This window comes from Mobula birostris, chromosome 12 (genome assembly GCF_030028105.1).
Source record: "Mobula birostris isolate sMobBir1 chromosome 12, sMobBir1.hap1, whole genome shotgun sequence".
Classification (NCBI taxonomy): domain Eukaryota; kingdom Metazoa; phylum Chordata; class Chondrichthyes; order Myliobatiformes; family Myliobatidae; genus Mobula; species Mobula birostris.
Window position 1 is genome coordinate 94,673,004 of NC_092381.1, and position 25,808 is coordinate 94,698,811.

The 25,808-nt window shown below is 43.3% G+C and overlaps 1 protein-coding gene across 6 annotated transcripts in view; it reads left to right on the forward strand.

Annotated features, from left to right (window-relative positions):
* Nucleotides 1-25,808, forward strand: part of ralgps2 (Ral GEF with PH domain and SH3 binding motif 2) — a 567,568-nt gene that overhangs the window by 113,202 nt on the left and 428,558 nt on the right. For all 6 annotated transcript variants that reach the window (XM_072274320.1, XM_072274319.1, XM_072274317.1 and 3 more), the window contains 2 exons: nucleotides 8,681-8,788; nucleotides 19,182-19,232. In XM_072274320.1, coding sequence (XP_072130421.1) covers nucleotides 8,681-8,788; nucleotides 19,182-19,232 — 159 coding nt within the window. The remainder of the gene's footprint in view (nucleotides 1-8,680; nucleotides 8,789-19,181; nucleotides 19,233-25,808) is intronic.

Below are 25,808 nucleotides of genomic sequence, written 5' to 3' on the forward strand. Positions count from 1 at the left end.
ACTTCTAAGAAAGTAGAAGTGCCGCTGTGCTTTCATTGTACCTGGATAGGATGGTTATGGAGAGCTATTGTCTGGGTACAGGTTGATTGAACCAGGCAGAATTGGCATGGTTTAGATGGGCCGAAGGGCTGGTTTGCACTGTAGTGTTCTATGACTCTATCACTAGGATTCTTTGATTAATACCTGTATTTTCCGTCCCAGATGCCACCCAAGTAATAGCTAAAGCATGAAAATTTTCCTGGAATTTATAGTTCAAGTTATATGCAAGTATGCAAATTGAAAAAAAATATGAATACAGATGTGTTCAGTTTTAATTCAGAGCAATTTTTTGAAGATATTCTGTTCCTGTTCTTTGCAAGAGGTAGTCATTGCCTATGAAATGATTTATGACTTCTGGAATGCACAGGAATTAAGATCTAGTGGTTTCACTGGATTTGTCATTATCTTAATTACAAATTCTTACTGTTGTCTTTCTCAGTTTGCTCACCATTGGTCTTTCCCTTTTCATCTCCTTTGTTCTTAAATATAGGCATCCGTTAGTCTCATGAGACCACGGATTTGCGCCTTGGAAGGTTTCCAGGGTGCAGGCCTGGGCAAGGTTGTATGGAAGACTGGCAGTTGCCTATGCTGCAAGTCTCCCCTCTCCACGCCACCGATGTTGTCCAAGGGAAAGGCATTATGACCCATACAGCTTGGCACCGGTGTCGTCGCAGAGCAATGTGTGGTTAAGTGCCTTGCTCAAGGGCACAACACGCTGCCTCAGCCAAGGCTCGAACTGGTGACTTTCAGATCACTAGACGAATGCCTTAACCACTTGGCCATGCGCCAAGTATTGTTCTTAAATACTTACCGTAAAACTAAAAAGCTATGGTTTATGCCAGTGTACAGTTTGGAAAATCATAAGATAATGACAGATTTTATTCCATCTCAGTTTATTTAGTAATAATGCTGAAGTCTACATTTGAACAATTAGTTGTTTCTCACTTGACTTTCGTCCTTTGATCTGTCTCAGCTATAATTTCAGTGATGAGAGGCTATCAGAGTTTGATATCTTGAGGAAAAGAAACTTATTTTGACACAAGAAAGTAAGAAGTAAAAGCAGAAGCAGGTCATTTGGCTCCACTTTCCTGCTGAACCATTGAAAAAGATCATGGCTATGTTATTTTATCTGAGAGGTGTTTTTGTGCATTATCCCCTATTCATTGCTTTCTTTAATATTTTAAAAAAAGTCTGTTTTTATCTTCAACATTATCAGGGACCTGAAACCTTCATATCCTCAGGTATTGAATTATGAAGGTTTACTGCCCTCTGTTTGAAGATTTTCCCTCTCTCATTTCTGTCCTGATTGGTCAACTTCAGGTTTCTGGAGAACCCATCCAGGGAAAACATCAATTCTGTGTTTATTCTGTCAAACTCCTCGAGAGTTTTATATGGTTCAATTACTGTCGGTAGGGGAATAAGTTAAAGGGAATGCAAAAGGAGATAGTTGTGTGAATGAGATTGCCTTGGAGCTGGCATGGACTTGTTGAGACTAACTGGGTGGACACTGTGGTTGGTATGGATTGGATCGTCCAAAGGGCCCCTATCCATGCTGTATTACTGTATGATTCTATGACCTCTCAGTCTCTGAAACTCCAGTGAAAGCAGACCTACTTTGCTTAATTTCTTAGCGTATGGCAATCTGTTATCGCAGGAATCAATTAGGTGAGCCTATGTTACGTTTTTGCCTTAAAGATAACCTTTCTTTGATAGTATTTTAGGTAGGCTCACCACAACACTTTGCAATTGATTCAAGACCTCTTTACTTTGCAGTCAAATTCCCTTGTGATAATGACCAGCATTCCATTTGTTTTCCTCGTTGCTTGTTGAGTATGCACATTATTTTTCATTGATTTCTGTCCGAGGACACCCAAGTTCTGTCTTTTATACACCACTACACCATTCTCTGCCTTTCTGTGTTTTTCAACCAATGTTGAAAATCTCACATTCTTTCATATTAATAATCTTTCTGTTATATCCTTACCCATTCACCTGGTCTGTCTATATACTCTGAAACCGGTTCACAGCCCTAAATGTTACCAGGTTTTGTATAATCAAGAAACACGGTTTTATTGCACTTGATCCTCTCATCTAAATCGTTGATAATAAGTTGAGAACAGCTGGGTGGCAGCTCTAATCTCTCTGTCATCCTGCTCTTCATTGCCTGCCAACCCAAAAATTACCCTATTATTTTTCTGATTTTTGTCCATTAACCAATGCACAATTCTGAATAGAAAGTTACTGCTAAGTACGTGTGCTCTAATACTGTTTATTAATCACTTGTGTGAGAGTTAAATGAGGCAATCTAAAAGTCCAGCTAAACTGTGTTTAACCTGCTGGTTACCTTTATTTGTTTTGCTAATAGCAATGCCGAAAAACTCTAGCTGATTTTGTCCATGATTTCTCTTTCCTAATTTCATGATGAATCTGCCCAATGCTATTATTATTTGCAAGTGCCTGTTGTCACTTCCTTGAAAATAAATTAAGGTATTTGCACCATCATTGTGAGGCTAACTAGTCTATAGTTCTCTGCTTTTGTTCTCTATCCTTTCTGAAATAGTGAGGTTATATTTGCTACCTTCCAATCTATGGGAATTATTCTGAAATTTATTGAACTTTGTTAATTGGCAACTGGTACATCCACTTCATGGCCACCACTTTCAAAACAGTAGGGTGCAGGATCAAGGGTTCTTGAAATTTAGTTTTTTTACAGTTTCCATTTCTTTTCCAGCAGCATTTTGTTTTTACCAGTTTTCTGTTCTCCTTTATTCTTTACTTGTAGTTTCCCATTACTCACATCCTTTCCTGATTTTTTTCCTCTCCGTACCAAAAACATGCTAGTTAGATTTTTAATGGAAAGCCTTTTGTCTGCCCAAATGAGTGTTTCAACAATATAAAATGATCTCAACACCATCCAGGATTAAGCAATCTGCTTAATGGTGATCCAACCACTCTTTTAAACACTTCGTCAAGCTGGTGTATTCACCTTGTCATGAGAAAGTGAGCTTCATGTACAGTAAACAGCAGGAATTCTGCAGATGCTGGAAATTCAAGCAACACACATCAAAATTGCTGGTGAACACAGCAGTCCAGGCAGCATCTCTAGGAAGAGGTACAGTCGACGTTTCAGGCCGAGACCCTTCGTCAGTCTGAAGGGTCTCGGCCTGAAACATCGACTGTACCTCTTCCTAGAGATGCTGCCTGGCCTGCTGCGTTCACCAGCAACTTTGATGTGTGTTGTTTCATGTACAGTATGTCATCAACAAAATGGATAGCAGTTATTCACCTATGCACACTTCCACTTGCAACTTCCCCTCCAAATTGCATACAAGGCCAACATAGAAATATAATGTTGGGTTTAAATTCTAGAACTGTCTATCCAAATATACTATGGTAACACCTTCATGAGAATTACTGTAGGGGTTCAAGGAGGTGGCTCACTGTCTGCTTCTAAAGGGCACTTGGGGTTGGGAAATAAATGATAGCATTGCCAGCAGTATCACTTTATGAATGACAACAAAGTCTGCAGATGGATTATTGCTTGTGTAAGATATCATCTGTTTCATAGGTTATGAATTTACATTAACTCATTTGAACTAATAGTCAAGATCATAAGACCTTAACACTGGAGCAGAAATAGGCCATTCAGCCCTTCAAGTCTGCTCCACCATTCCATCATGGCTGATCTTGGATCTGTGACGAAAGTACACATAGACTAAGATGTTGACTGTCCTGTGCTATCACCAGTGGGATCAACAGTTGATCTGCCACCTGTCTTCAGGAGAGAGATAAGTAAGACAATGGAGCAGCATTTGGAAATGTTAATGAAGAGACGAGAGAGATTAACGGAAGGAGACACCGGTCTGGGTACTGTCAAGACTGGTTTGCTTTGAACCTGAACTGTTTGAAGTGATGGACAGGCGATACCCCAACAGGGGGATAAAAAGAGACGGGTTCGCTAAGGCAACAGACACCACACGAGACACCACTCACGACACCACGAGGTATCGAGACCCTGGAAGCAGTGCGCCCCCACAAGTCGGTGGGAGTTTTGGAGGGCTGATCACGGGACCAGCCATAGACGCACAGGGTGGAAAGATTCGGTCGGCGGGAACCTGGTGTGTGTGTCCACCCTTGCCTGGGTGCCGGGTTCACCGCAGAGGAACGATCGTATCTGAAAACGGAGGGGTCACAGTCGGTGACCTCAGAAGACATTACAAAGGGCTTGCCCGAAAGCTAACTGCGAGAAATATCAAAGGTCTGTTCAATCCGATTTTGAATATCAGCATTCATTCATATTCTCTCTCTCTCTCTCTCTCTCTCTCTCTCTCTCTCTCTCTCTCTCTCTTCTCCTCTCCTCTCTTCTCCTCTCTCCTCTCTCCTCTCTCCTCTCTCCTCTCTCCTCTCTCCCCTCTCCCCTCTCCCCTCTCCCCTCTCCCCTCTCCCCTCTCCCCTCTCCCCTCCCCCCTCCCCCCTCTCCCCTCCCCCCTCCCCCCTCCCCCCTCCCCCCTCCCCCCTCCCCCCTCCCCCCTCCCCCCTCCCCCCTCCCCCCTCCCCCCTCCCCCCTCCCCCCTCCCCCCTCCCCCCTCTCCCCTCTCCCCCTCCCCCTTCTCTCCCCCTTCTCTCTCTTCTTCTCTCCCCCTTCTCTCTCTTCTTCTCTCCCCCTTCTCTCTCTTCTTCTCTCTCTTCTTCTCTCTCTCTTCTCTCTCTTCTTCTCTCTTCTCTCCCCCCCCCCAACGGCACAACAACGATTGCTGCGAACTGAACTAAATTGAACTCTGTCACATGTGATTGAACATTTTACCCGTAGACTGCGATAGAGCTTGATTGATCCTATTATCCTAGTTCTGTGTACATGTGTGTTTATTCAGTGCTAACCTGTTGCATTTATATCCTTACTATTAGAGTACTGTGTTGCTTATTTCTTTAATAAAACTTTCTTAGTTCCAGTAATCCAGACTCCAACTGAGTGATCCATTTCTGCTGGTTTGGCAACCCAGTTACGGGGTACGTAACAGATCTCACTCAACCCCATACACCTTCCTCCTTGTTATATCCTTTGATGCCCTGATTGATCAGGAAACTGTCAACTTCTGCCTTAAATATACCCATGGACTTGGCCTCCACCGTAGTCTGTGGCAGAGCATTTCACAGATTCATTACTCTGGCAAAAAAAAAGTCACCCCTTAAGTTTGAGGCTGTGCCCTCTAGATCTGGATACCCCCACTATAGGAAACATCCTCTTCACATCCACCCTGTCTAGTCCTTCCAACATTCGGTAGGCTTCAACAAGATTCCTCGCATTCTTCTAAATTCCGGTGAGTACAGGCCCAAAGCTGCCAAATGCTCCTCATATGTTAGCCCCTTCACTTTGGAATAATCCTTGTGAACCTCTTCTGGACTCTCTCCAATGACAACACATCCTTTCTGAGATACTGTGCCCAAAACTGTTGACAGTACTCTGAGTGTAGCCTGACTAGTGCCTTATAAAGCCTCAGTATTATCTCCTTGCTTTTATATTCTATTCCCCTTGAAATAAATGTCAACATTGCATTTACCTTCTTTACCACAGATTCAACCTGTAAATTACTCGTCTGGGAATCTTGAACGAGGACTTCTAAGTCCCTCTGCCCCTCTGATGTTTGAACCTTCTTCCCATTTAGATAATAGTCCGCACTATTATTCCTTTTATCAAAGTACGTTATCATACATTTCCCAACACTGTATTCCATCTGCCACTTTTTTGCCCATTCTTCCAATTTGTGTAAGTCCTGTTGCAAATGCACTGCTTCCTCAGCACCACCTACCCCCCATCTATCTTTGTATCTTCCGCAAACTTTGCCACAAAGCCATCAATTCCATTGTCCAAATCATTGACGAACAATGTGAAAAGTAGCAATCCCAATACTGATTCCTGAAGAACACCACTCATGACTGGCAGCCAACCAGAAAAAGCCCTCTTTATTCCCACTCACTGCCTCCTGCCTGTCAGCCATTCAGCTATCCATTCCAGTATCTTTCCTGTAATGCCATAGGATTTTATCTTGTTTAGCAGCCTCTTGTGAGGTACCTTTTCAAATGCCTTCTCAAAATCCAAGTAAATGACATCTCCTTTGTCCACCCTGCTTGTTACTTTCTCAAAGAACTCTTAAGAGATTTTCAGGCAAAATTTCCCTTTACGGAAACCGTGCTGACTTTGACTTTTTTTTTCCATTAGGCTCCAGGTACCCCAAAACCTTGTACTTAATAATATACTCCAGCACGTTCCCAACCACTGAAGTTAGGCTAACTGGCCCATAATTTCCTTTCTTTTGCCTTCCTCCCTTCTTAAACAGTGGAGTGACATTTACAATCTTCCATTCCTCCGGGACCATGCCAGAATCAAGTGATTCTTGAAAGATCATGATTAACGTATCCGTTATCTCTTCAGCAACCTCTCTCAGGACTCTGGGATGTAGTCCATCTGGTCCAGGTGACTTATCCACCTTAAGACCTTTGAGTTTGCCTTGCACTTTATCCTTGTAATGGTACTCTGTCCCATTGTTGCAGTTTTGGTTAATATTTACCAGTCTTGACTGTCTAATATCATTTGCATTTCCCCATGGCCATTGTTGGCAGTCAGTCCATGTTGTACCTCAGGGGTCCCCAACCTTTCTTGCACCTCGGACCGGTTTAATATTGACAATATTCTTGTGGACTGACCAACTGGGGGGTGGGGGTGTTCAAGTAGGGTTAAACTCACCTCAGCATGTCTTTTACAGTTAGGGTTGCCAACTTTCTCACTCCCAAATAAGGGACAGAAGTAACAGTCAAATCCTGGTACACTTTACCCCAGGAAAGACTACCATAACCATGAAGCCTTGCGCGGGGACCTGTGTGCGCATACGTGACGTGCGCATGTGATGTGCGTATGCACCAATTCTTTTCCTCCCACAAATCGGTTTTTCCTTCATCTTCCCGACTACACTGTACATACATTATTTCTACTTTATATAGGCTGTGTATTTATAATATCATTCCTGCTTTTACTATATGTTAGTATTATTTATTTTAGGTTTTATGTGTTATTTGGTATGATTTGGTAGGTTATTTTTTTGGGTCTGGAAACGCTCAGAAATTTTTCCCATATAAATTAATAGTAATTGCTTCTTCACTTCACGCCATTTCGGCATGAAAGGTTTCATAAGAACGCTGTACCTTAGCGGGGGAAATACGGGACAAACCAATTTAGCCCAATATATGGGATGTCCTGCCAAATATGGGGCAGTTGGCAACCCTATGTTCAAGTTCAGCAGTGTGTGATAGGGAATGAGGAAAGGTGCTGCTGACTCATATCGTTTCCTCGCGGCCTGGTAGCACATGCTTTGCGGCCCAGTGGTTGGGGACCGCTGTTGTACCTGGAGTGTGCTGGTGTATTTGTTTGGACAGGTAAATCTGCAACACTGTTACTCACTTAGTTGAAGATCAGCCATTTTATTCAGTATGTCTACCTGCTCTGTCTCTGGTTCATAGCAGAGGCACTACTCTATATTTGCACAATGTTCCTTGGCATCTCCAAATAATTCCTTTTTAAAAACTAAGTGAAAAGGGCCTGTAGGAGCAAAAATTAATTCTTGGGTGTTGATGTTTATTAATCATGTGCAAGCAGTCAATCATGGAGACCAGGCTAAGAATAAAGGTAGTGATTTTTATTGGGGCTATGTGTTTAGTGTTTCAAATTATGGCTAAAAGATTTGACATAACTGTATTTAAATTTTGAACTAAGCTAAGTAAATTTGAAATTTTCACAAAACTGTCAGGAATGTAAAAGAAAAAGCAATAGCAACATTTTGAAAACACTTAGTATCTGCACTTTATCCTTGCATTATTGTAGAAACATTTTAAAATATGTATTTAATAACTGTTCTGAACTAGATTATACTTCTCCCTATTTTAAAGACACAACTTGCAGTTACAAAGTAAATTTAACTATAGAAAATCATCCTGCAGTAATGTGCGAGAGCTTTCAGAAGAGTTTGGAATGATGAGTATAAAGGTAGCTACCGAGGACACCCCAGGCAGAAAAAGAACATATTCTCAGGTTGGTTGTGGATGGCAAAAGAGGAAAAGGAGCAAGGAGTATTTTTCTTATAGCGTATCTTGAATTTTTTTAAAGTTCTGACATGATAACACTCCTTCCCCGTTTCTCTTTTCTTTCAACGTTGCACATATATGTTTGGTAATGTTTGTGTTACCAAAAGATATGACATCAATAATGATCTTTTTAGCCTGCTTGTTAATGTGCCATTGGGTAAATTTTGACATACAGTCTTTGGTCCAGACAATACAGATGATGTGATTTTATTGTGGCCAATTTAAATCACTCGTGATCAGCACAGGTTTTCTTCTTAGACTGCAATAGTTGGAAGGAGCCTCAAAATTATAAATATATTTTGAGCTTGTATGTTAGAGAGATATATACTTGTTAACTTCAAGCAAGTTATTGATGTAACTTAACTATCGAATGTAACAATACTTGAACTTACACAACACACATAAAAGTTGCTGGTGAACGCAGCAGACCAGGCAGCGTTAAAAAATACTTGAACTTGCTGTTTTGGTGTTGGTGCTTCCAGTTTATGAGTATATTTTATTCTTGCAGAGAAGCAGCAGCTCTGAGTCTCTAAGTGAGAAAGCCTGTAATGATCCCAAGAAAAGTTTTGATGCAGTGGTGTTTGATGTCCTGAAGGTAACACCAGAAGAGTTTGCAGTGAGTATTGATGGTAGTTTTGAATTCTAACATCAGTAAATCTATAAATGATATAAAACATAAATTTAGGACAGATGGAAATTCTAGACTTGTGATAAGCATTGTTATGTATGAATTTGGTTACAGAGGTTGCAATTTATTTAATATTTTAAAGGAAGGGATATGTGTTGTGTGGGAAAAGAAGTTTTTTATTGAATGTAGCCAATCTTAAAGATTAATCATCCTGTTATTTAGACCTCTTTCCTTCGTAATACTGCTCCATACAGCACCAGATTTTGAATAATGCCACAACTGTAATCTTAATTTAAAATAATGATATTCTGATATCCAGTTGGTTCTTCTCTGTCAACAACACAATTGCATTTGCTTTGAAGAAATGTTGGCTTAATTCTTAATTGCATATTTTAAGTAAATAAAGAGATGTTGCAAGGTAAGGGGTGAAGGTTGTGAGTGGTGTTTCAATTTCTTGTGAAGCTATGAGCACCATATTTTATTATGCACTGTACTCAAAATGTCTTTGATATAACTGGCAAATTTCGGTTTTGCATGAAGTTGTAAAGAACATAGAAATTTAGAGCACATTACAGGCCCTTCAGCCAAAATGTTGTGCTGAACATGTAACCTACTCTAGAGAGTGCCTTGAATTTTCCTAGTGCATAACCCTCTATTTTTCTAAGCTCCATGTACCTGTCTAAGAGGCTCTTAAAAGACCCTATTGTATCCACTTCCAGCACCGCCACGGGCAGTGCATTCCACACGCTCAGCACTCTGTGAAAAATTACCCCTGACGTCCCCTTGATACCTATTTCCAAACACCTTAAAACTATGCCACCTGGTGCTGGCCATTCAGCCCTGGGAAAAAGCCTGTAGCTACCACACTATCAGTACCTTTCATCATCTTATACACCTCTATCAGGTTACCTCTCAATCCTCAGTCGCTCTAAGGAGAAAAGGCCAAGTGCATTCAACCTATTCTCATAAGGTACGCCATCCACTCCAGGCAACATCTTTGTAAATCTCCTCTGCACGCTCTCTATAGTATCCACATCCTTCCTGTAGTGAGGTGACCAGAACTGAACACAGTACTCCAAGTAGGGTCTGACCAAATTACTATTGGACAATTAACATTCGAAATTTAAAATTTTGGTTATGGGACTTGAAGGTAACTTCAAGTCTGCATTGGGTAAATCTTGAATGTAATTCTTTACAAGGGTTTTCATTGGGTTTTATTTTAGGGACTTCGCTTCCCTTTACTTTTTCTAAATTGTATAAACAAATGGATTACCCAATAGTAAAATATACTTTACGAATATGGTTTCAATTTCAAAAATTTTTTGGGTTGAATCAATTTGTTCTAGCAAGTCCTATTATATCTAATTTCTTCTTTCAACCCTGTATCATGGATCAAGCCTACTTGGCTTGGAAAACTAAAGGTATAGTACAATTTTGTGATCCAGTTTTGGATAATTGTTTCATATCCTTTGAACAATTATCTAATAAATATAACTTGCCTAGATCCCATTTTTTTTTAGATATTTACAGATTAAGAACTTTTTAAATACTGTTCTTCCATCTATCCTTTATTTGCCCTTAAAGCAGCAAAATCTTTACACAGAAGCTTTTTCATTTAAAAGCTCTGAAGAAAGCTCCTGGCTCAGGCGATTTTTGAGAAGGTGTTTAACTCCTTGCCTAGCTTTGTATGCATTGGATTGTGAGGGCAGTAGAGTGAAAAGATAACTCATTTTCAAGGAATTGTTGAGTATTGGAGATGCATCTGATTACTGTATGCTGTAGTGTCAGCTTCTGGCACAGCAATGTCAATCGCCGAGCTCTGGAAGTCAGGTCAGAATGTGGTGTATCGATTGTGCCTTAATGATGCTTAGCATAACTGTAGCATGAGCCTATGACATGGTTGCTCAAGAGAGGATGAAATCAAAGCAGTAGACAAAGATAGGAACCAGCTTTTTGTCAGGCTTCACACCAAGTTTTTACCAAGTCCTCCTGAACTTGCATCCTCTGCTTCAGATTCAAGCTCAAAGGAAGATGGTCCTACTTTGAAGGTACAAATTGAGAAGTGCCCAAGGTCACCAAACTTGGAAACACATGGGTGTTCACCACTTAATAAGAGCACACCGGGGCTGAACAGTGTACCAAGTGCATCAGTGGCTCATCCTTCAGCAGAAGCTTCTGCAGAACCAACTGCACAACCCACACTTGATGCTCCAGGCAGTGGTAATATTGAGCAACACACATAAAAGTTGCTGGTGAACACAGCAGGCCAGGCAGCAACTCTAGGAAGAGGTACTGTTGACGTTTCGGGCCGAGACCTTTCGTCAGGACTAACTGAAAGAAGAGCTAGTAAGAGATTTGTAAGTGGTAGAGTGAGATCTGAAATGATAGGAGAAGACAGGAGAGGGAGGGATGGAGCCAAGAGCTGGACAGTTGATTGGCAAAAGGGATATGAGAGGATCATGGGACAGGAGGCCTAGGGTGAAAGAAAAGGGGGAGGGGGGAATATCTAGAGGATGGGCAAGGGGTATAGTGAGGGGGACAGAGGGAGAAAAAGGAGAGAGAGAAAAAGAATGTATGTATATAAGTAATTAACGGATGGGGTACGAGGGGGAGGTGGGGCATTAGCAGAAGTTTGAGAAGTCAGAGTTGATGCCATCAGGTTGGAGGCTACCCAGACGGAATAGAAGGTGGTGTTCCTCTAGCCTGAGTGTGGCTTCATCTTTACAGTAGAGGAGACCGTGGATAGACATATCAGAATGTGAATGGGACGTGGAATTAAAATGTGTGGCCACTGGGAGATCCTGCTTTCTCTGGCAGACAGCATAGATGTTCAGTGAAACGGTCTCCCAACCTGCGTCGGGTCTCGCCAATATATAGAAGGCTACATCTGGAGCACCGGACGCAGTATATCACCCCAGCTGACTCACAGGTGAAGTGTTGCCTCACCTGGAAGGACTGTCTGGGGCCCTGAATGGTAGTGAGGGAGGAAGTGTAAGGGCATGTGTAGCACTTGTTCTGCTTACAAGGATAAGTGCCAGGAGGGAGGTCAGTGGGGAGGGATGGGGGGGGACGAATGGACAAGGGAGTCATGTAGGGAGCGATCCCTGCGGAAAGCAGAGGTGGGGGAGGAAATGATGTGCTTAATGGTGGGATCCTGTTGGAGGTGGCGGAAGTTACAGAGAATTATATGTTGGACCCGGAGGCTGGTGGGGTGGTAGCTGAGGACAAGGGAAACCCTATTCCTAGTGGGGTGGCGGGAAGATGGAGTGAGAGCAGATATGCGTGAAATGGGGGAGATGCATTTGAGAGCAGAGTCGATGGTGGAGGAAGGGAAGCCCCTTTCTTTAAAAAAGGAGGACATCTTCTTCGTCCTGGAATGAAAAGCCTCATCCTGAGAGCAGATGAGGCGGAGACGGAAGAATTGCGAGAAGGGAACGGCATTTTTGTAAGAGACAGGGTGAGAAGAGGAATAGTCCAGATAGCTGTGAGAGTCAGTAGGCTTATAGTAGACATCAGTAGATAAGCTGTCTCCAGAGATGGAGACAGAAAGAACTAGAAAGGGGAGGGAGGTGTCAGAAATGGACCAGGTAAACTTGAGGGCAGGATGAAAGTTGGAGGCAAAGTTAATGAAGTCAACGAGCTCAGCATGTATGCAGGAAGCAGCGCCAATGCAGTCGTCGATGTAGCGAAGGAAAAGTGGGAGACAGATATCAGAATAGGTTTGGAACATAGATTCTTCCACAAAGCCAACAAAAAGGCAGGCATAGCTAGGACCCATATGGGTGCCCATGGCTACACCTTTAGTTTGAAGGAAGTGGGAGGAGGCAAAGGAGAAATTATTAAGAGTAAGGACTAATTCCGATAGACAAAGCAGAGTGGTGGTAGAGGGGAACTGGTTAGGTCTGGAATCCAAAAAGAAACTGAGAGCTTTGAGACCTTCCTGATGGGAGATGGAAGTATATAGGGACTGGACATCCATGGTGAAAATAAAGTGGTTGGGGCCAGGGAACTTAAGATCATCGAAAAGTTTCAGAGCGTGAGAAGTGTCATGAACATAGGTAGGAAGGGATTGAACACAGGGGGATAAAACAGTGTCGAGGTATGCAGTAATGAGTTCGGTGTACCTCTTCCTAGAGATGCTGCCTGGCCTGCTGCGTTCACCAGCAACTTTTATGTGTGTTGCTTGAAATTCCAGCATCTGCAGATTTCCTCATGTTTGCAGTGGTGATATTGATTTCATTTTTTTACCAACAGCCAATGCATGAATGGGGGTTTTCTAGAGTGAGCTACAGAAAACTTAGGAGAATGGTGGTGTGGTGCAGATCAGATGTAATGTTTGTGGAAGAATATTACAAGAAATAGGAGACTGGGTATACCAGGGAGAAAGTTGGTACTAGTGTTTGATCAGAAAGGAGGTTGGACTTTCAGATGGAAGGCAAAGCATACTTGCAAGAAGGTCATTTGGGTTGGGGAGATGACAAATGTAGAGGATTATGAAGCATATTGGTAAGGGATGGAATCTGAGTACAGTGGGTGTTGGAGAGGTTTTTGTGAAGGAATTACAGATTGAAAAGGAGCTTAAAATAGTTTGGCAATACTTGTCTGCCAAATTCTTGGGAGTGTGAGCCCAGATTGTGATGTATGCTTTAACTAATGCAGGAGTACATGCATTGGATTTATGGAATTCTGGGATCAAACTTGAGCATCTTCTCCAGATTACTGCAGGGTTACTATACCTGTGAACTGTTTGGTTTCTGAGCTGTTTGCAGGTCAGGAATGCGGCTGCTTTCGAAGATGGCTACAACCCCATAACAGCTGACAAATCCATCCAGTCAGTCCCTCAAGTTCTCATTTGTTTGTAAGGGCTTGTATGTAAATCTGTTGTTCATAGGCTGGGGAGGACCTGTAGTATGCCTTGGGTATTTGAAGACGCGTCATGTCATATACACAAGTCTTTAGTCCCGCAGGAAAGTTTACTTTTTTCAGTCACATTTTTAGTATCAAGATATTATTTTTATCAGTGAAGTATTTTATAGAAAAAATAATTGTTCTTTGAGTAAAATTTATTTATTTCTTCATTTTTAAAAAATCCTTGTTTTTACATGAGCTTGCATTAGGTTTTGCACAACAGAAAATTTGTGGAGGGCAAACAAGGTAGTACAGAGTGGGAGCCTGTAAAGTAATGGAGTAGAGAGATCTTGGAATTGATGCTGCAAATGTTAGGCAAGTCATATTGGAGAGGTATTTTAAACAATTGTCAGCAGTCTGGGATTGATTCTTATTTTTGCTCCAGTTTTTTGGGTTCTAAAGTAACAGATATTGTGGCATGCAGAGACTCTAGCATAGGTAACATTCGATATAACTGGCCTGTCAAGTGATGAAGGGTCTGTCCAAAACGTTGATTGTCCATTTCTTTATTCAGCTGCAGACTGACCTGCTGAATTCATCCAATAGTTCAGTTTTTGTTTCAGATTCCATCTCTGCAGTGGCTTGTGTCTGTCTCCATCTTATGGTTGCTCATAATATTGCAGGCATGGCTGCAAATTCATTTGGAGACTACAAGATACACTAACTCCAGATAAAGATTTGTTTAATGGCCTGCCTCATAATCTGAGTAGTGACTCCTTGACTATGTTGCTCAAACAAAGGAAATATATCCACTCTGTAAACCCTGTAGAACTTGAAAAGTTTCAATGAGATAACTCAGCGTTCTTCTAAACTGAGTATAGTTGGCTTATTTTCTCCACATGTGACAAATTCATCATTCCAGGTACAAATCCAGTAAATTGTTGTTGCACTGGGAAATGAATTAATTCAATTAATTTCAGATGTTCTTCTGTGGTTACTATCTTTATCTATCATGCTGAGTTGTCAATGAGAATCCCAGATATTTTTTAGGAATTCACTTTCATTGGACTGCTCACACTATTGATGTGTTTAGAATTTTTTAATGAAAAATATAATCTTTAGGAAATGTGTGTCTCCCCTCTACTGTGGTTGATAGAAACCTCACCTGCATTTGCTCCACTTCTTGGATGAGTTCCAAATCTGTTCCATCCCCACTCACCCCCACCCCCACCTCACTGACAGAGACAGAGTTCTCTTGGTTCTCACCTTTATCTTACCAGTCTTGGCATCCAGCGTACCATCCATCATTTCCACCTGCTGCAACAGGATCCATAGCCAGTCACTATCCCTTTCTGCAGGGACTACTCTTTCCATGACTTCTTGGTTTACTCAGCATGAACCACTCACCCATCCCTGTCCCATGCCATGTTACCCTACAAACAGTCATTAGAGGTGCAACATATGTTCCAACACCTCTCTTATTACCATCCTTTTACCTCCACCTGCCCGTCTGTCTTCTGCCCCCTCCTTTCCCCCACCTAGTTCTATTTCCCCCTTTTTCTTTCTTTCCTTTTCTGTTTCTAGCCTTCACCCAGTCACTGACTGCACCTCTACCCCTTCCCCACCTGGCTCCATTTGCCCATTACCTCGTTTCTTCTATTGTCTGCTGACCCCTCACTGAGCCACCATTCTCGTCCTGGTATACTGGCTATCTCTGTCACCCTTAGAGTGTAAGTGGAGTGTAAACCGGAAACATTTACTGTCCCTTAGCCTTCAGAGATGCTGCATGACCCACTGATTTCTAATTGCTCTAGATTATAACTGCAGTCTCTTGTATGTCTGCTCTCTTTGGAAGGGTAGATCGGACATCCCACCTCTCCCGGAAGTTCCGGGAGTCTCCTGCATATTGATAGCGGCTCTCTGATGCCCGCAAATTATATACAATATCCTGGAAAAAGATTTTTTGGGGAGGAAGGGAGGGAGGGAGGGAGAGAGAGAGAGAGAGAGGGGGGGAGAGGGAGGGAGGGAGAGAGAGAGAGAAAAAGAAAAAAAAAGAAATCAATCCTGATTGGTCTCTCTTTGTGCTAAGTAGACCTATCAGTTTTCTCTGTGGGCGGGCTTTACAGTCAATCTCTCTCTCTCTCTTCCGTTGTCCATCAGTTCAGTTTAGTGTCCTGCAGCACCATGGCAGAGTGTTCCAAAAAAAAATATAAAACGTACTTCACCCCAGACTACACTAAAGTGTACCCCTGCTTAATAGGGGTCAAAAATAATGACAGTGTTGTTCACTGCACTATTTGCAAGAGTGACTTTTCTATTGCCTATGGTGGGTTAAGTGACTGTAAAAGATATGTTGAGGTGAGTTTAACAGGTGTCATTGGTTCATTAGCATAGCTAACATTACTTAAACTAACTGGCTAGCTGCTAAGGCGCTACTCTATTGATGTCCTATGTGATGAGGCCAAACTCCCTGTAGACTTGCTTAAAGTTGTAATAGAATTATAAAATGACTCCTTGATAATACAATGTAATATAATTGTGAATCTGATGTCTTGCAAAATTAACAAATTCATTGCCACAGACTGCTATGAGTTTGAGACTTTCGGCAAAATGCTCAAATCTGCCAAGCAAGCCACATCACAGTACAAGGAAAGTTTGCAAAAGAAATAGAAAAGCTATTTGCATTATCACTTAGCTATTAGCATTGAGACTGCCAACAAAATACTCAACAAGGAATATATCTGTAAATAGTTTGAATATGTGATCAAATAAATTGTTGTGTTCTTACATAATCAAATGTCCTGTATACATACACCCTTGGAGGTTGACTTGGGGGGGGGGCGGGGGTGGTGGTGTTACCTCCTGAAGTGAGTTTTTGCTGGGCGGGATGTCTGGTAGATCCATTTATTTCAATGGATGGAAATGACTGTGAATGACCTGAATGTTAAGTAATTAAAATCTTTTGAATTAATTTAAATCTTTTAACTCAATAGTTTTCAAATTTCAAAATGCATTTGTTTTTAGTAGTTAAAATGTTTTGTAATGCTTCCGAATATCTGACATTGCAGACACAATGATTTTAAAGGTTTATCAATGAGTTGTGATCAGGGACTACAGAAATTAAGTTTGTACTTCCCCCTTATTAATATTCCCCCTTAGTAATATTGCTAAGATTATATCTTACAGTAAGTTTTCTATAGGGCTGAGCAGGTCAATGAGATCTTATCATTCTGTTAGTTCATGTCCTTAAGCTTCAAGTAGCAATGTTAATCAGTCATGGTTTGTGCATGTATGCTCTGCAAGGTGCAAGATTGTTTTTTTGTGCTTGGATATGTTGATCCCCATTCTTGCACCAATCTTTCTCAGCTGTTCTACTGGTTCCTGGCCTGACCATTTCTTTCATCTCTACATAAGTCCCAGCATTATGCAAGACCCTGGTGCCCCAGAGTTATCTACTGGCCAGATCTGAAATTGCAACCCTAGAGGCTGATTTATACTTCTGTGTAGTAGCCTACGCCGTAGCCTATGCCATTGTGAGCATTTGTACTTGTGCGTTGGTGTGTCTGCATCGCTCTGCAATTCACCACCAAAACGCGAGTTGGCGGTGGGTTTTCTATGCCACTGTGTTGAGTTTCTTTGTGTTGAAACTCAACATGAAGAAACTCAAACTTCAAACAATAGCGACTGAAACTGAAGGAGGGTGAATTTTCTGTGCTTGTCCGGCCACTGAGAGACTTGGATGAAGAAATGCATTTCAAATATTTTCGGATGTTGGCAGGTAGATTTGGCGATGTGGCTCATCGTCTCCAACCATTTATCTCGCATCAGTGTACGCACAATATACTCAGAGACTGGCAATCATCTTTTGAGTTTTAGATTCAGGTGGAAGTTAACAGGCTGTAGCAGCTAGCTACAAACAGGCATCAAGCACAGGGTCCTCGATAATTTTGGAGGTCTGTAAAGCTTGATGGAAAGCATTGCAGCCAGAGTTCCTTCCCTGCCCTTCAGTCGCCCAATGGCAAGCTATTGTAGCGTAGGAGGAAATGCGATGCTACCAAGCAGACCAATCACAGTTGTTGTGGTCTGCGTCACTGCGACACGTTGTTACATTTTTGGGGAGGCTACGTCATAAGGTATAGCGTAGGGTATGCGGCTACGCTGTACCTACTGCGTCGATTTGACACAGGAGTATAAATTGGCCTTAAGCAGGCCTAGCCCCGATAACACGTAATACAAAGAGTGGAGTAGGCCATGTTGTAATATCACCACGAGCTCTATATTACGGCTGTAGAATGTTAGGTTTGTAGTCTTAAACCCTGTAAGTTGATGGCTGAAATAATCATGGTAAGGAGGGAACTCAAGATCTCCAACCGCTAGTATGTTTCATGGCTTTAGACTATGGCCACCATTAGCTGTGGTTGACCATGGATGTTGCATCTTAGTTGTCGAAGTCAATATGCAAGCCAGGGCAGTACTTTACAGAGAGCAAGCTGTTGGCTATGCAGCTGACGAATGCAAAGGAACAGGAGAGACCAGTAGAGTTTGGCATCAGCAACATCACAGCAGTTGCTATTCAGCTTTGAACTCACCATAGGAGTGCCTTAGGGACTCCAGCTCCCGCGGCCTTCCCATGAGTGGGTATAACCACAGTGCAGTGAGGTTTGAAACCAGAGTTTCCTTTTTCGTAGATGAGCTGCCAATCACAACATGAGCCCATCTGCCCAGAATGATTGGTTTTAAGGTGCTAGTAACCTGTCTTTGCCCCTTCCCCTGTTAGTGGAAATGATTCTGCCTGGCTTAGTAGCTAAGTAACATGTGAAGGCCAGGAACTGTACTTGATTTCCAGAGGCTATTTGAGATGCTTGCCATTGGGAGCATTTAATAGGTAGTAGGGGCTTATCCCCACTACCCACCCCTGATTATGACAAACTTAAGGAACCATTCATGGCCTTATTCTGCAAGAAATCTTAATATCTGTAATCAAATTGAGATTGGCGTCAAAGTTCAATAGTTACATCACAGGATGGTTGCAGTGGCCTGTGTATTCTTGGCTCTGCCCCACACCCTACCTCCCTTCAGGTTATTCCATTAATATCATGCTATTGGAATCAATTGGGCAGTGTCATTTCTGTTTGGATATTTGAAATATTGTAAAATACAGTTGACATCCATAGTCACTGGCAAGAATAGATGAGTGGTTGCTAGTACTAAGTTCTGGTCCATTGAATTAGGTACTGTATTAAAGAAAGGGAATTCTGACCACTTTTAAATTTATTTATCAAATTGCTAAATGTATTACTTTTGATCTACTGAATCAAGTTGTGAAGCATTACCATTTTTGACTAATAGTACATTCATTTCTAAGTTCAGTTTATTTTTAAACTGAAAATAAATGTATTAATATACATTTAATATTATGAAGTTCAGCACAATTGGGAAAATTATTTTGGAGACTTCAATGTCCAAAATTGTTGTGAAGGTTAATTATTTTCATTATTAAATTATAATTTTATTTACAATTATGTTTTTTTAGAGTCAGATAACATTAATGGATGCACCAGTTTTTAAAGCTATTCAACCTGAGGTGAGTTAATATCATTGTCTTTGTTAGTAGGTATTGTAATAATAAGTAATTACTGGAGCCTTGCTTCAGAAACATTATTTCAGTTAATGTTGATCACTTTTCTGCAATGTTGATTATATGTAACCATGTTCATTATGTTTTGATCTGTGCTAGTGGCTTCAAAATGTTTGCAGTTTGTCACTTGAAGATGCTATTGGGAAAAATCAATGAGGGCTGCCACAAACACCATGCTTCTTTGCCTCTAATAATGTTTTGTTACGAATGTAGCTGTGAGGCATACTCTGCAGTCCAGTCTGTATGTATATAAAGAAGGTCCAAAATCTTGACAGGCAGAAATTGTGAGTTTGACACAGACAGAACAAAAGAGTGAACTTCCAAAAGTTCTGAAATTCTTTATAGAAGTCTGTAATATACCCAGACTGAAGAATGGTCTTCAAGCTTACATTGGGCATTGTAATAGTGCAGGAAGCCATAAACAAAATGCTTAGAGTGGGCGCAATCACAAGGAAATCTGCAGATGCTGGAAATTCAAGCAACACAGACAAAATGCTGGTGGAACGCAGCAGGCCAGGCAGCATCTATAGGAAGAGGTACAGTCGACATTTTGGGCCCAGACCGTTTGTCAGGACTAACTGAAGGAGGAGATAGTAAGAGATTTGAAAGGGGGAGGGGGAGATCCGAAATGATAGGAGAAGACAGGAGAAGGAGGGATGGAGCTAAGAGCTGGAAAGTTGATTGACAAAAGGGATACAAGGCTGGAGAAGGGAGAGGATCATGGGACGGGAGGCTGAGGGAGAAAGAAAGGGGGAGGGGAGCACCAGAGGAAGATATAGTGAGAGGGACAGAGGGAGAAAAAGGAGAGAGGAAGAAAGGGGGAATAAATAAATAGGGGATAGGGAAAGAAGGGGAGGAGGGGCATTAACGGAAGTTAAAGAAGTCAATGTTCATGCGATCAGGTTGGAGGCTACCCAGACGGAATATAAGGTGTTGCTCCTCCAACTGGAGTTTGGCTTCATCTTGACAGTAGGGGAGGCCATGGATGGACATATCAGAACGGGAATGGGACGTGGAATTAAAATGTGTGGTCACTGGGAGATCCTGCTTTCTCTGGTGGACAGAGTGTAGGTGTTCAGGGAAACGGTGTCCCAGTCTGCGTTGGGTCTTGCCAATATATAGAAGGCCGCACTGGGAGCACTGGACACAGTATATCGCACCAGCCGACTCACAGGTGAAGTGTCGCCTCACCTGGAAGGACTGTCTGGGGCCCTGAATGGTGGTGAGGGAGGAAGTGTAAGGGCATATGTAGCACTTGTTCCGCTAACAAGGGTAAGTGCTGGGAGGGAGATCGGTGGAAGGGATGGGGGGGGAGGCGAATGGACAAGGGAGTCGTGTAGGGAGTGATCCCTGCGGAAAGCAGAAAGAGGGGGGAGTTAAAGATGTGCTTGGTGGTGGTACGCGACTCCCTTGTCCATTTGTTCCCCCCCCCCCCCCCCCCCGCCCCAATCTCTTCCCACCGATCTCCTTCCCGGCACTTATCTGTGTAAGCGGAACAAGTGCTACACATGCCCTTACACTTCCTCCCTCACCACCATTCAGGGCCCCAGACAGTCCTTCCAGGTGAGGCGACACTTCACCTGTGAGTCGGCTGGTGTGATATACTGCGTCCGGTGCTCCCGGTGCGGCCTTCTATATATTGGCGAGACCCGATGCAGGCTGGGAGACGGTTTCGCTGAAAACCTACACTCTGTCCACCGGAGAAAGCAGGATCTCCCAGTGACCACACATTTTAATTCCACGTCCCATTCCCATTCTGATATGTCCATCCATGGCCTCCTCTACTGTCAAGACCACAAGAGAAAGGAGCAGAAGTAGGTCATTCGGCCCATCGAGTCTGCTCTGCCACTCTACCATGAGCTAAACTATTCTCCCATCTAGTTCCAATTTCCGGCTTTTCCCCCATATCCCTTGATACCCTAACTAATTAGATACCTATCAATCTCCTCCTTAAACACCCTCAATGATTGGGCTTCCACAGCTGTACGTGGCAAAGAATTCCATAAATTCACAACCCTCTGACTAAAAAAATTTCTCCTCATCTCTGTTTTAAATGGGTACCCTCTAATTCTAAGACTGTGACCTCTTGTCCTGGACTCACCCACCAAGGGAAACAGCCTTTCCACATCTACTCTGTCCAACCCTTTCAACATTTGAAATGTTTCTGTGAGATCCCCTGTCATCCTTCTATGCTCTAATGAATACAGTCCAAGAGCCGACAAACGCTCCTCATATGTTAGCCCTTGCCTTCCAGGAATCATCCTCATAAATCTTCTCTGAACTCTCTCCAACATCAGAACATCCCTTCTAAGATAGGGGGCCCAAAACTGCATGCAGTATTCCAAATGAGGTCTCACCAGTGTCCCATAGAGCCTCATCAACACCTCCTTACTCTTATACACCATTCCTCTTGAAATGAATGCCAACATAGCATTCGTTTTCCTTACTGCCGATCCAACCTGGTGGTTAACCTTCAGGGTATCCTGCACGAGGACCCCCAAGTCCCTTTGCACTTCCGATTTTTGAATTTTAGAACATAGAATACTACAGCACAGTACAGGCCCTTCGGCCCACAATGTTGTGCCGACCCTCAAACCCTGCCTCCCATATAAACCCCCACCTTAAATTCCTCCGTATACCTGTCTAGTAGTCTCTTAAACTTCACTAGTGTATCTGCCTCCACCACTGACTCAGGCAGTGCATTCCACGCACCAACCACTCTCTGAGTAAAAAACCTTCCTCTAATATCCTCCTTGAACTTCCCACCCCTTACCTTAAAGCCATGTCCTCTTGTATTGAGCAGTGGTGCCCTGGGGAAGAGACGCTGGCTATCCACTCAATCTATTCCTCTTAATATCTTGTATACCTCTATTATGTCTCCTCTCATCCTCCTTCTCTCCAAAGAGTAAAGCCCTAGCTCCCTTAATCTCTGATCATAATGCATACTTTCTAAACCAGGCAGCATCCTGGTAAATCTCCTCTGTACCCTTTCCAATGCTTCCACATCCTTCCTATAGTGAGGTGACCAGAACTGGACACAGTACTCCCAAGTGTGGTCTAACCAGAGTTTTATAGAGCTGCATCATTACATTGTGACTCTTAAACTCTATCCCTCGACTTATGAAAGCTAACACCCCATAAGCTTTCTTATCTACCCTATCCACCTGTGAGGCAACTTTCAGGGATCTGTTGTCATGTACCCCGAGATCCCTCTGCTCCTCCACACTGCCAAGTATCCTGCCATTTACTTTTTACTCTGCCTTGGAGTTTGTCCTTCCAAAGTGTACCACCTCACACTTTTCTGGGTTGAACTCCATCTGCCACTTCTCAGCCCACTTCTACATCCTGTCAATGTCTCTCTGAAATCTTTGACAATCCTCTACACTATCTACAACACTACCAACCTTTGTGTCGTCTGCAAACTTGCCAACCCACCCTTCTACCCCCACATCCAGGTCGTTAATAAAAATCACGAAAAGTAGAGGTCCCAGAACAGATCCTTGTGGGACACCACTAGTCACAATCCTCCAATCTGAATGTACTCCCTCCACCGCCACCCTCTGCCTTCTGCAGGCAAGCCAATTCTGAATCCACCTGGCCAAACTTCCCTGGATCCCATGCCTTCTAACTTTCTGAATAAGCCTACCGTGTGGAACCTTGTCAAATGCCTTACTAAAATCCATATAGATCACATCCACTGCACTACCCTCATCAATATGCCTGGTCACCTCCTCAAAGAACTCTATCAGGCTTGTTAGACATGATCTGCCCTTCACAGAGCCATGCTGACTGTCCCTGATCTCTAAGAATCTTTCCCAACAGCTTTCCCACCACAGACGTAAGACTCACTGGTCTATAATTACCCGGACTATCCCTACTACCTTTTTTGAACAAGGGGACAACATTCGCCTCCCTCCAATCCTCCGGTACCATTCCCGTGGACAACGAGGACATAAAGATCCTAGCCAGAGGTTCAGCAATCCCTTCTCTCGCCTCGTGGAGCAGGCTGGGGAATATTCCATCAGGCCCCGGGGACTTATCTGTCCTAATGTATTTTAACAACTCCAACACCTCCTCTCCCTTAATATCAACATGCTCCAGAACATCAACCTCACTCATATTGTCCTCACCATCATCAAGTTCCCTCTCATTGGTGAATACCGAAGAGAAGTATTCGTTGAGGACCTCGCTCACTTCCACAGCCTCCAGGCACATCTTCCCACCTTTATCTCTAATCGGTCCTACCTTCACTCCTGTCATCCTTTTTTTTCTTCACATAATTGAAGAATGCCTTGGGGTTTTCCTTTACCCTACTTGCCAAGGCCTTCTCATGCCCCCTTCTTGCTCTTCTCAGCCCCTTCTTAAGCTCCTTTCTTGCTTCCCTATATTCCTCAGTGGACCCATCTGATCCTTGCTTCCTAAACCTAATGTATGCTGCCGCCTTCCACCTGACTAGATTTTCCACCTCACTTGTCACCCATGGTTCCTTCACCCTACCATTCTTTATCTTCCTCACCGGGACAAAAAAGATCTGTAAACATCGACCACATGTCCATAGTACATTTCTCTGCAAAAACATCATCCGAATTCACACCCGCAAGTTCTAGCCTTATAGCCTCATAATTTGCCTTTCCCCAATTAAAAATTTTCCTGTGCTCTCTGATCCTATCCTTTTCCATGATAATGCTAAAGGCCAAGGAGTGGTGGTCACTGTCCCCCAGATGCTCACCCACTGAGAGATCTGTGACCTGACCCAGTTCATTACCTAGTACTAGATCTAGTATGGCATTCCCCCTGGTCGGCCTGTCCACATACTGTGACAAGAATCCGTCCTGGACACACTTAACAAACTCTGCCCCATCTAAACCCTTGGAACTAATCAGGTGCCAATCAATATTAGGGAAGTTAAAGTCACCCAGTTAACAATATTGTTAATAACCCAGTTAATAAAAAATAACAACCCTGTTATTTTTGCACCTTTCCAAAATCTGCCTCCCAATCTGCTCCTCTGTATCTCTGCTGCTACCAGGGGGCCTACAGAATACCCCCAATAGAGTAACTGCTCCCTTCCTGTTCCTGACTTCCACCCATATTGACTCAAAAGAGGATCCTGCTACATTACCCACCCTTTCTGTTGCTGTAATAGTATCCCTGACCAGTAATGCCACCCCTCCTCCCCTTTTTCCGCCCTCCCTATCCCTTTTAAAGCACTGAAATCCAGGAATATTGAGAATCCATTCCTGCCCTGGTGCCAGCCAAGTCTCTGTAATGGCCACTACATTATAATTCCATGTATGTATCCAAGCTCTCAGTTCATCACCTTTGTTCCTGATGCTTCTTGCATTGAGGTACACACATTTCAGCCCTTCTACCTTACTGTCTTTACACCGTTTATTCTGCTTCTCTTTCCTCAAAGCCTCTCTATATGTTAGATCTGGCTTTACTCCATGCACTTCTTTCACTGCTCTATCGCTCTGGGTCCCATCTCCCTTGCAAATTAGTTTAAACCCTCCCGACCCACACTAGCAAACCTACCTGCAAGGACATTGCTCCCCCTCGAGTTCAGGTGCAACCTATCCAATCTGTACAGGTCCCACCTTCCCCAGAAGAGATCTCAATGATCTAAAAATCTAAAACCCTGCTCCCTGCACCAACTCCTCAGCCACGCATTCAACTGCCATCTCCTCCAATTCTTACCATCACTGTCACGTAGCACTGGCAGCAATCCTGAGAACGTCACCCTTGAGGTTCTGTTCTTCAGCCTTCTGCCTAGTTCCCGAAACTCACATTTCAGGACCTCATCCCTCTTCCTGCCTATGTCGTTGATCCCAACATGTGTCACGACTTCTGGTTGCTTTCCCCCTCGTACCAGGATGTCGTGCACCCGGTCAGAGACATCCCGGACCCTGGCACCCGGGAGGCAACAAACCATGCAGGTGTCCTTCTCGCGTCCACAAAATTTCCTGTCTGCTCCGCTGACTATAGAGTCTCCAATGACGACAGCTCTCCTCTTCTCCGTCCCACCCTTCTGCACCACAGGGTCAGACTCAGTGCTGGAGGCCCTGCCACCGTGGCTCACACCTGATCGGTCGTCCCCGCCAACAGTATCCAGGACAGTAAACTTATTATTCAGGGGAATGGCTACAGGGGCGCTCTGCACTAACTGTCTGTTCCCCTTTGCTTTCCCCCCTCTGACTGTCACCCAATGACCTGCTTCCGACAGCCTAGGTGTGACTACCTCCCGGTAGCTCTCATCTATGACTGCCTCATTCTCCCTTATGAGTCGAAGGTCATCCAGCTGCTGCTCCAGATTCCTTACACGGTCTTCCAGATCGCCCAGCCATATGCACTTCTGGCAGATGTGACTCTGCGGGACAGGGGAGTTCCCCCAAGACTGCCACATCTCACATGAGAGGCACACCACCGTCTCAGGAGACATTGTAAAAACTAACTGGGAACAAGCTCGTCCTCCGCCTCTTCTCGTTGAAGCCTCTCGAGTCAAAGCCTCAAAGCTTCACTCCT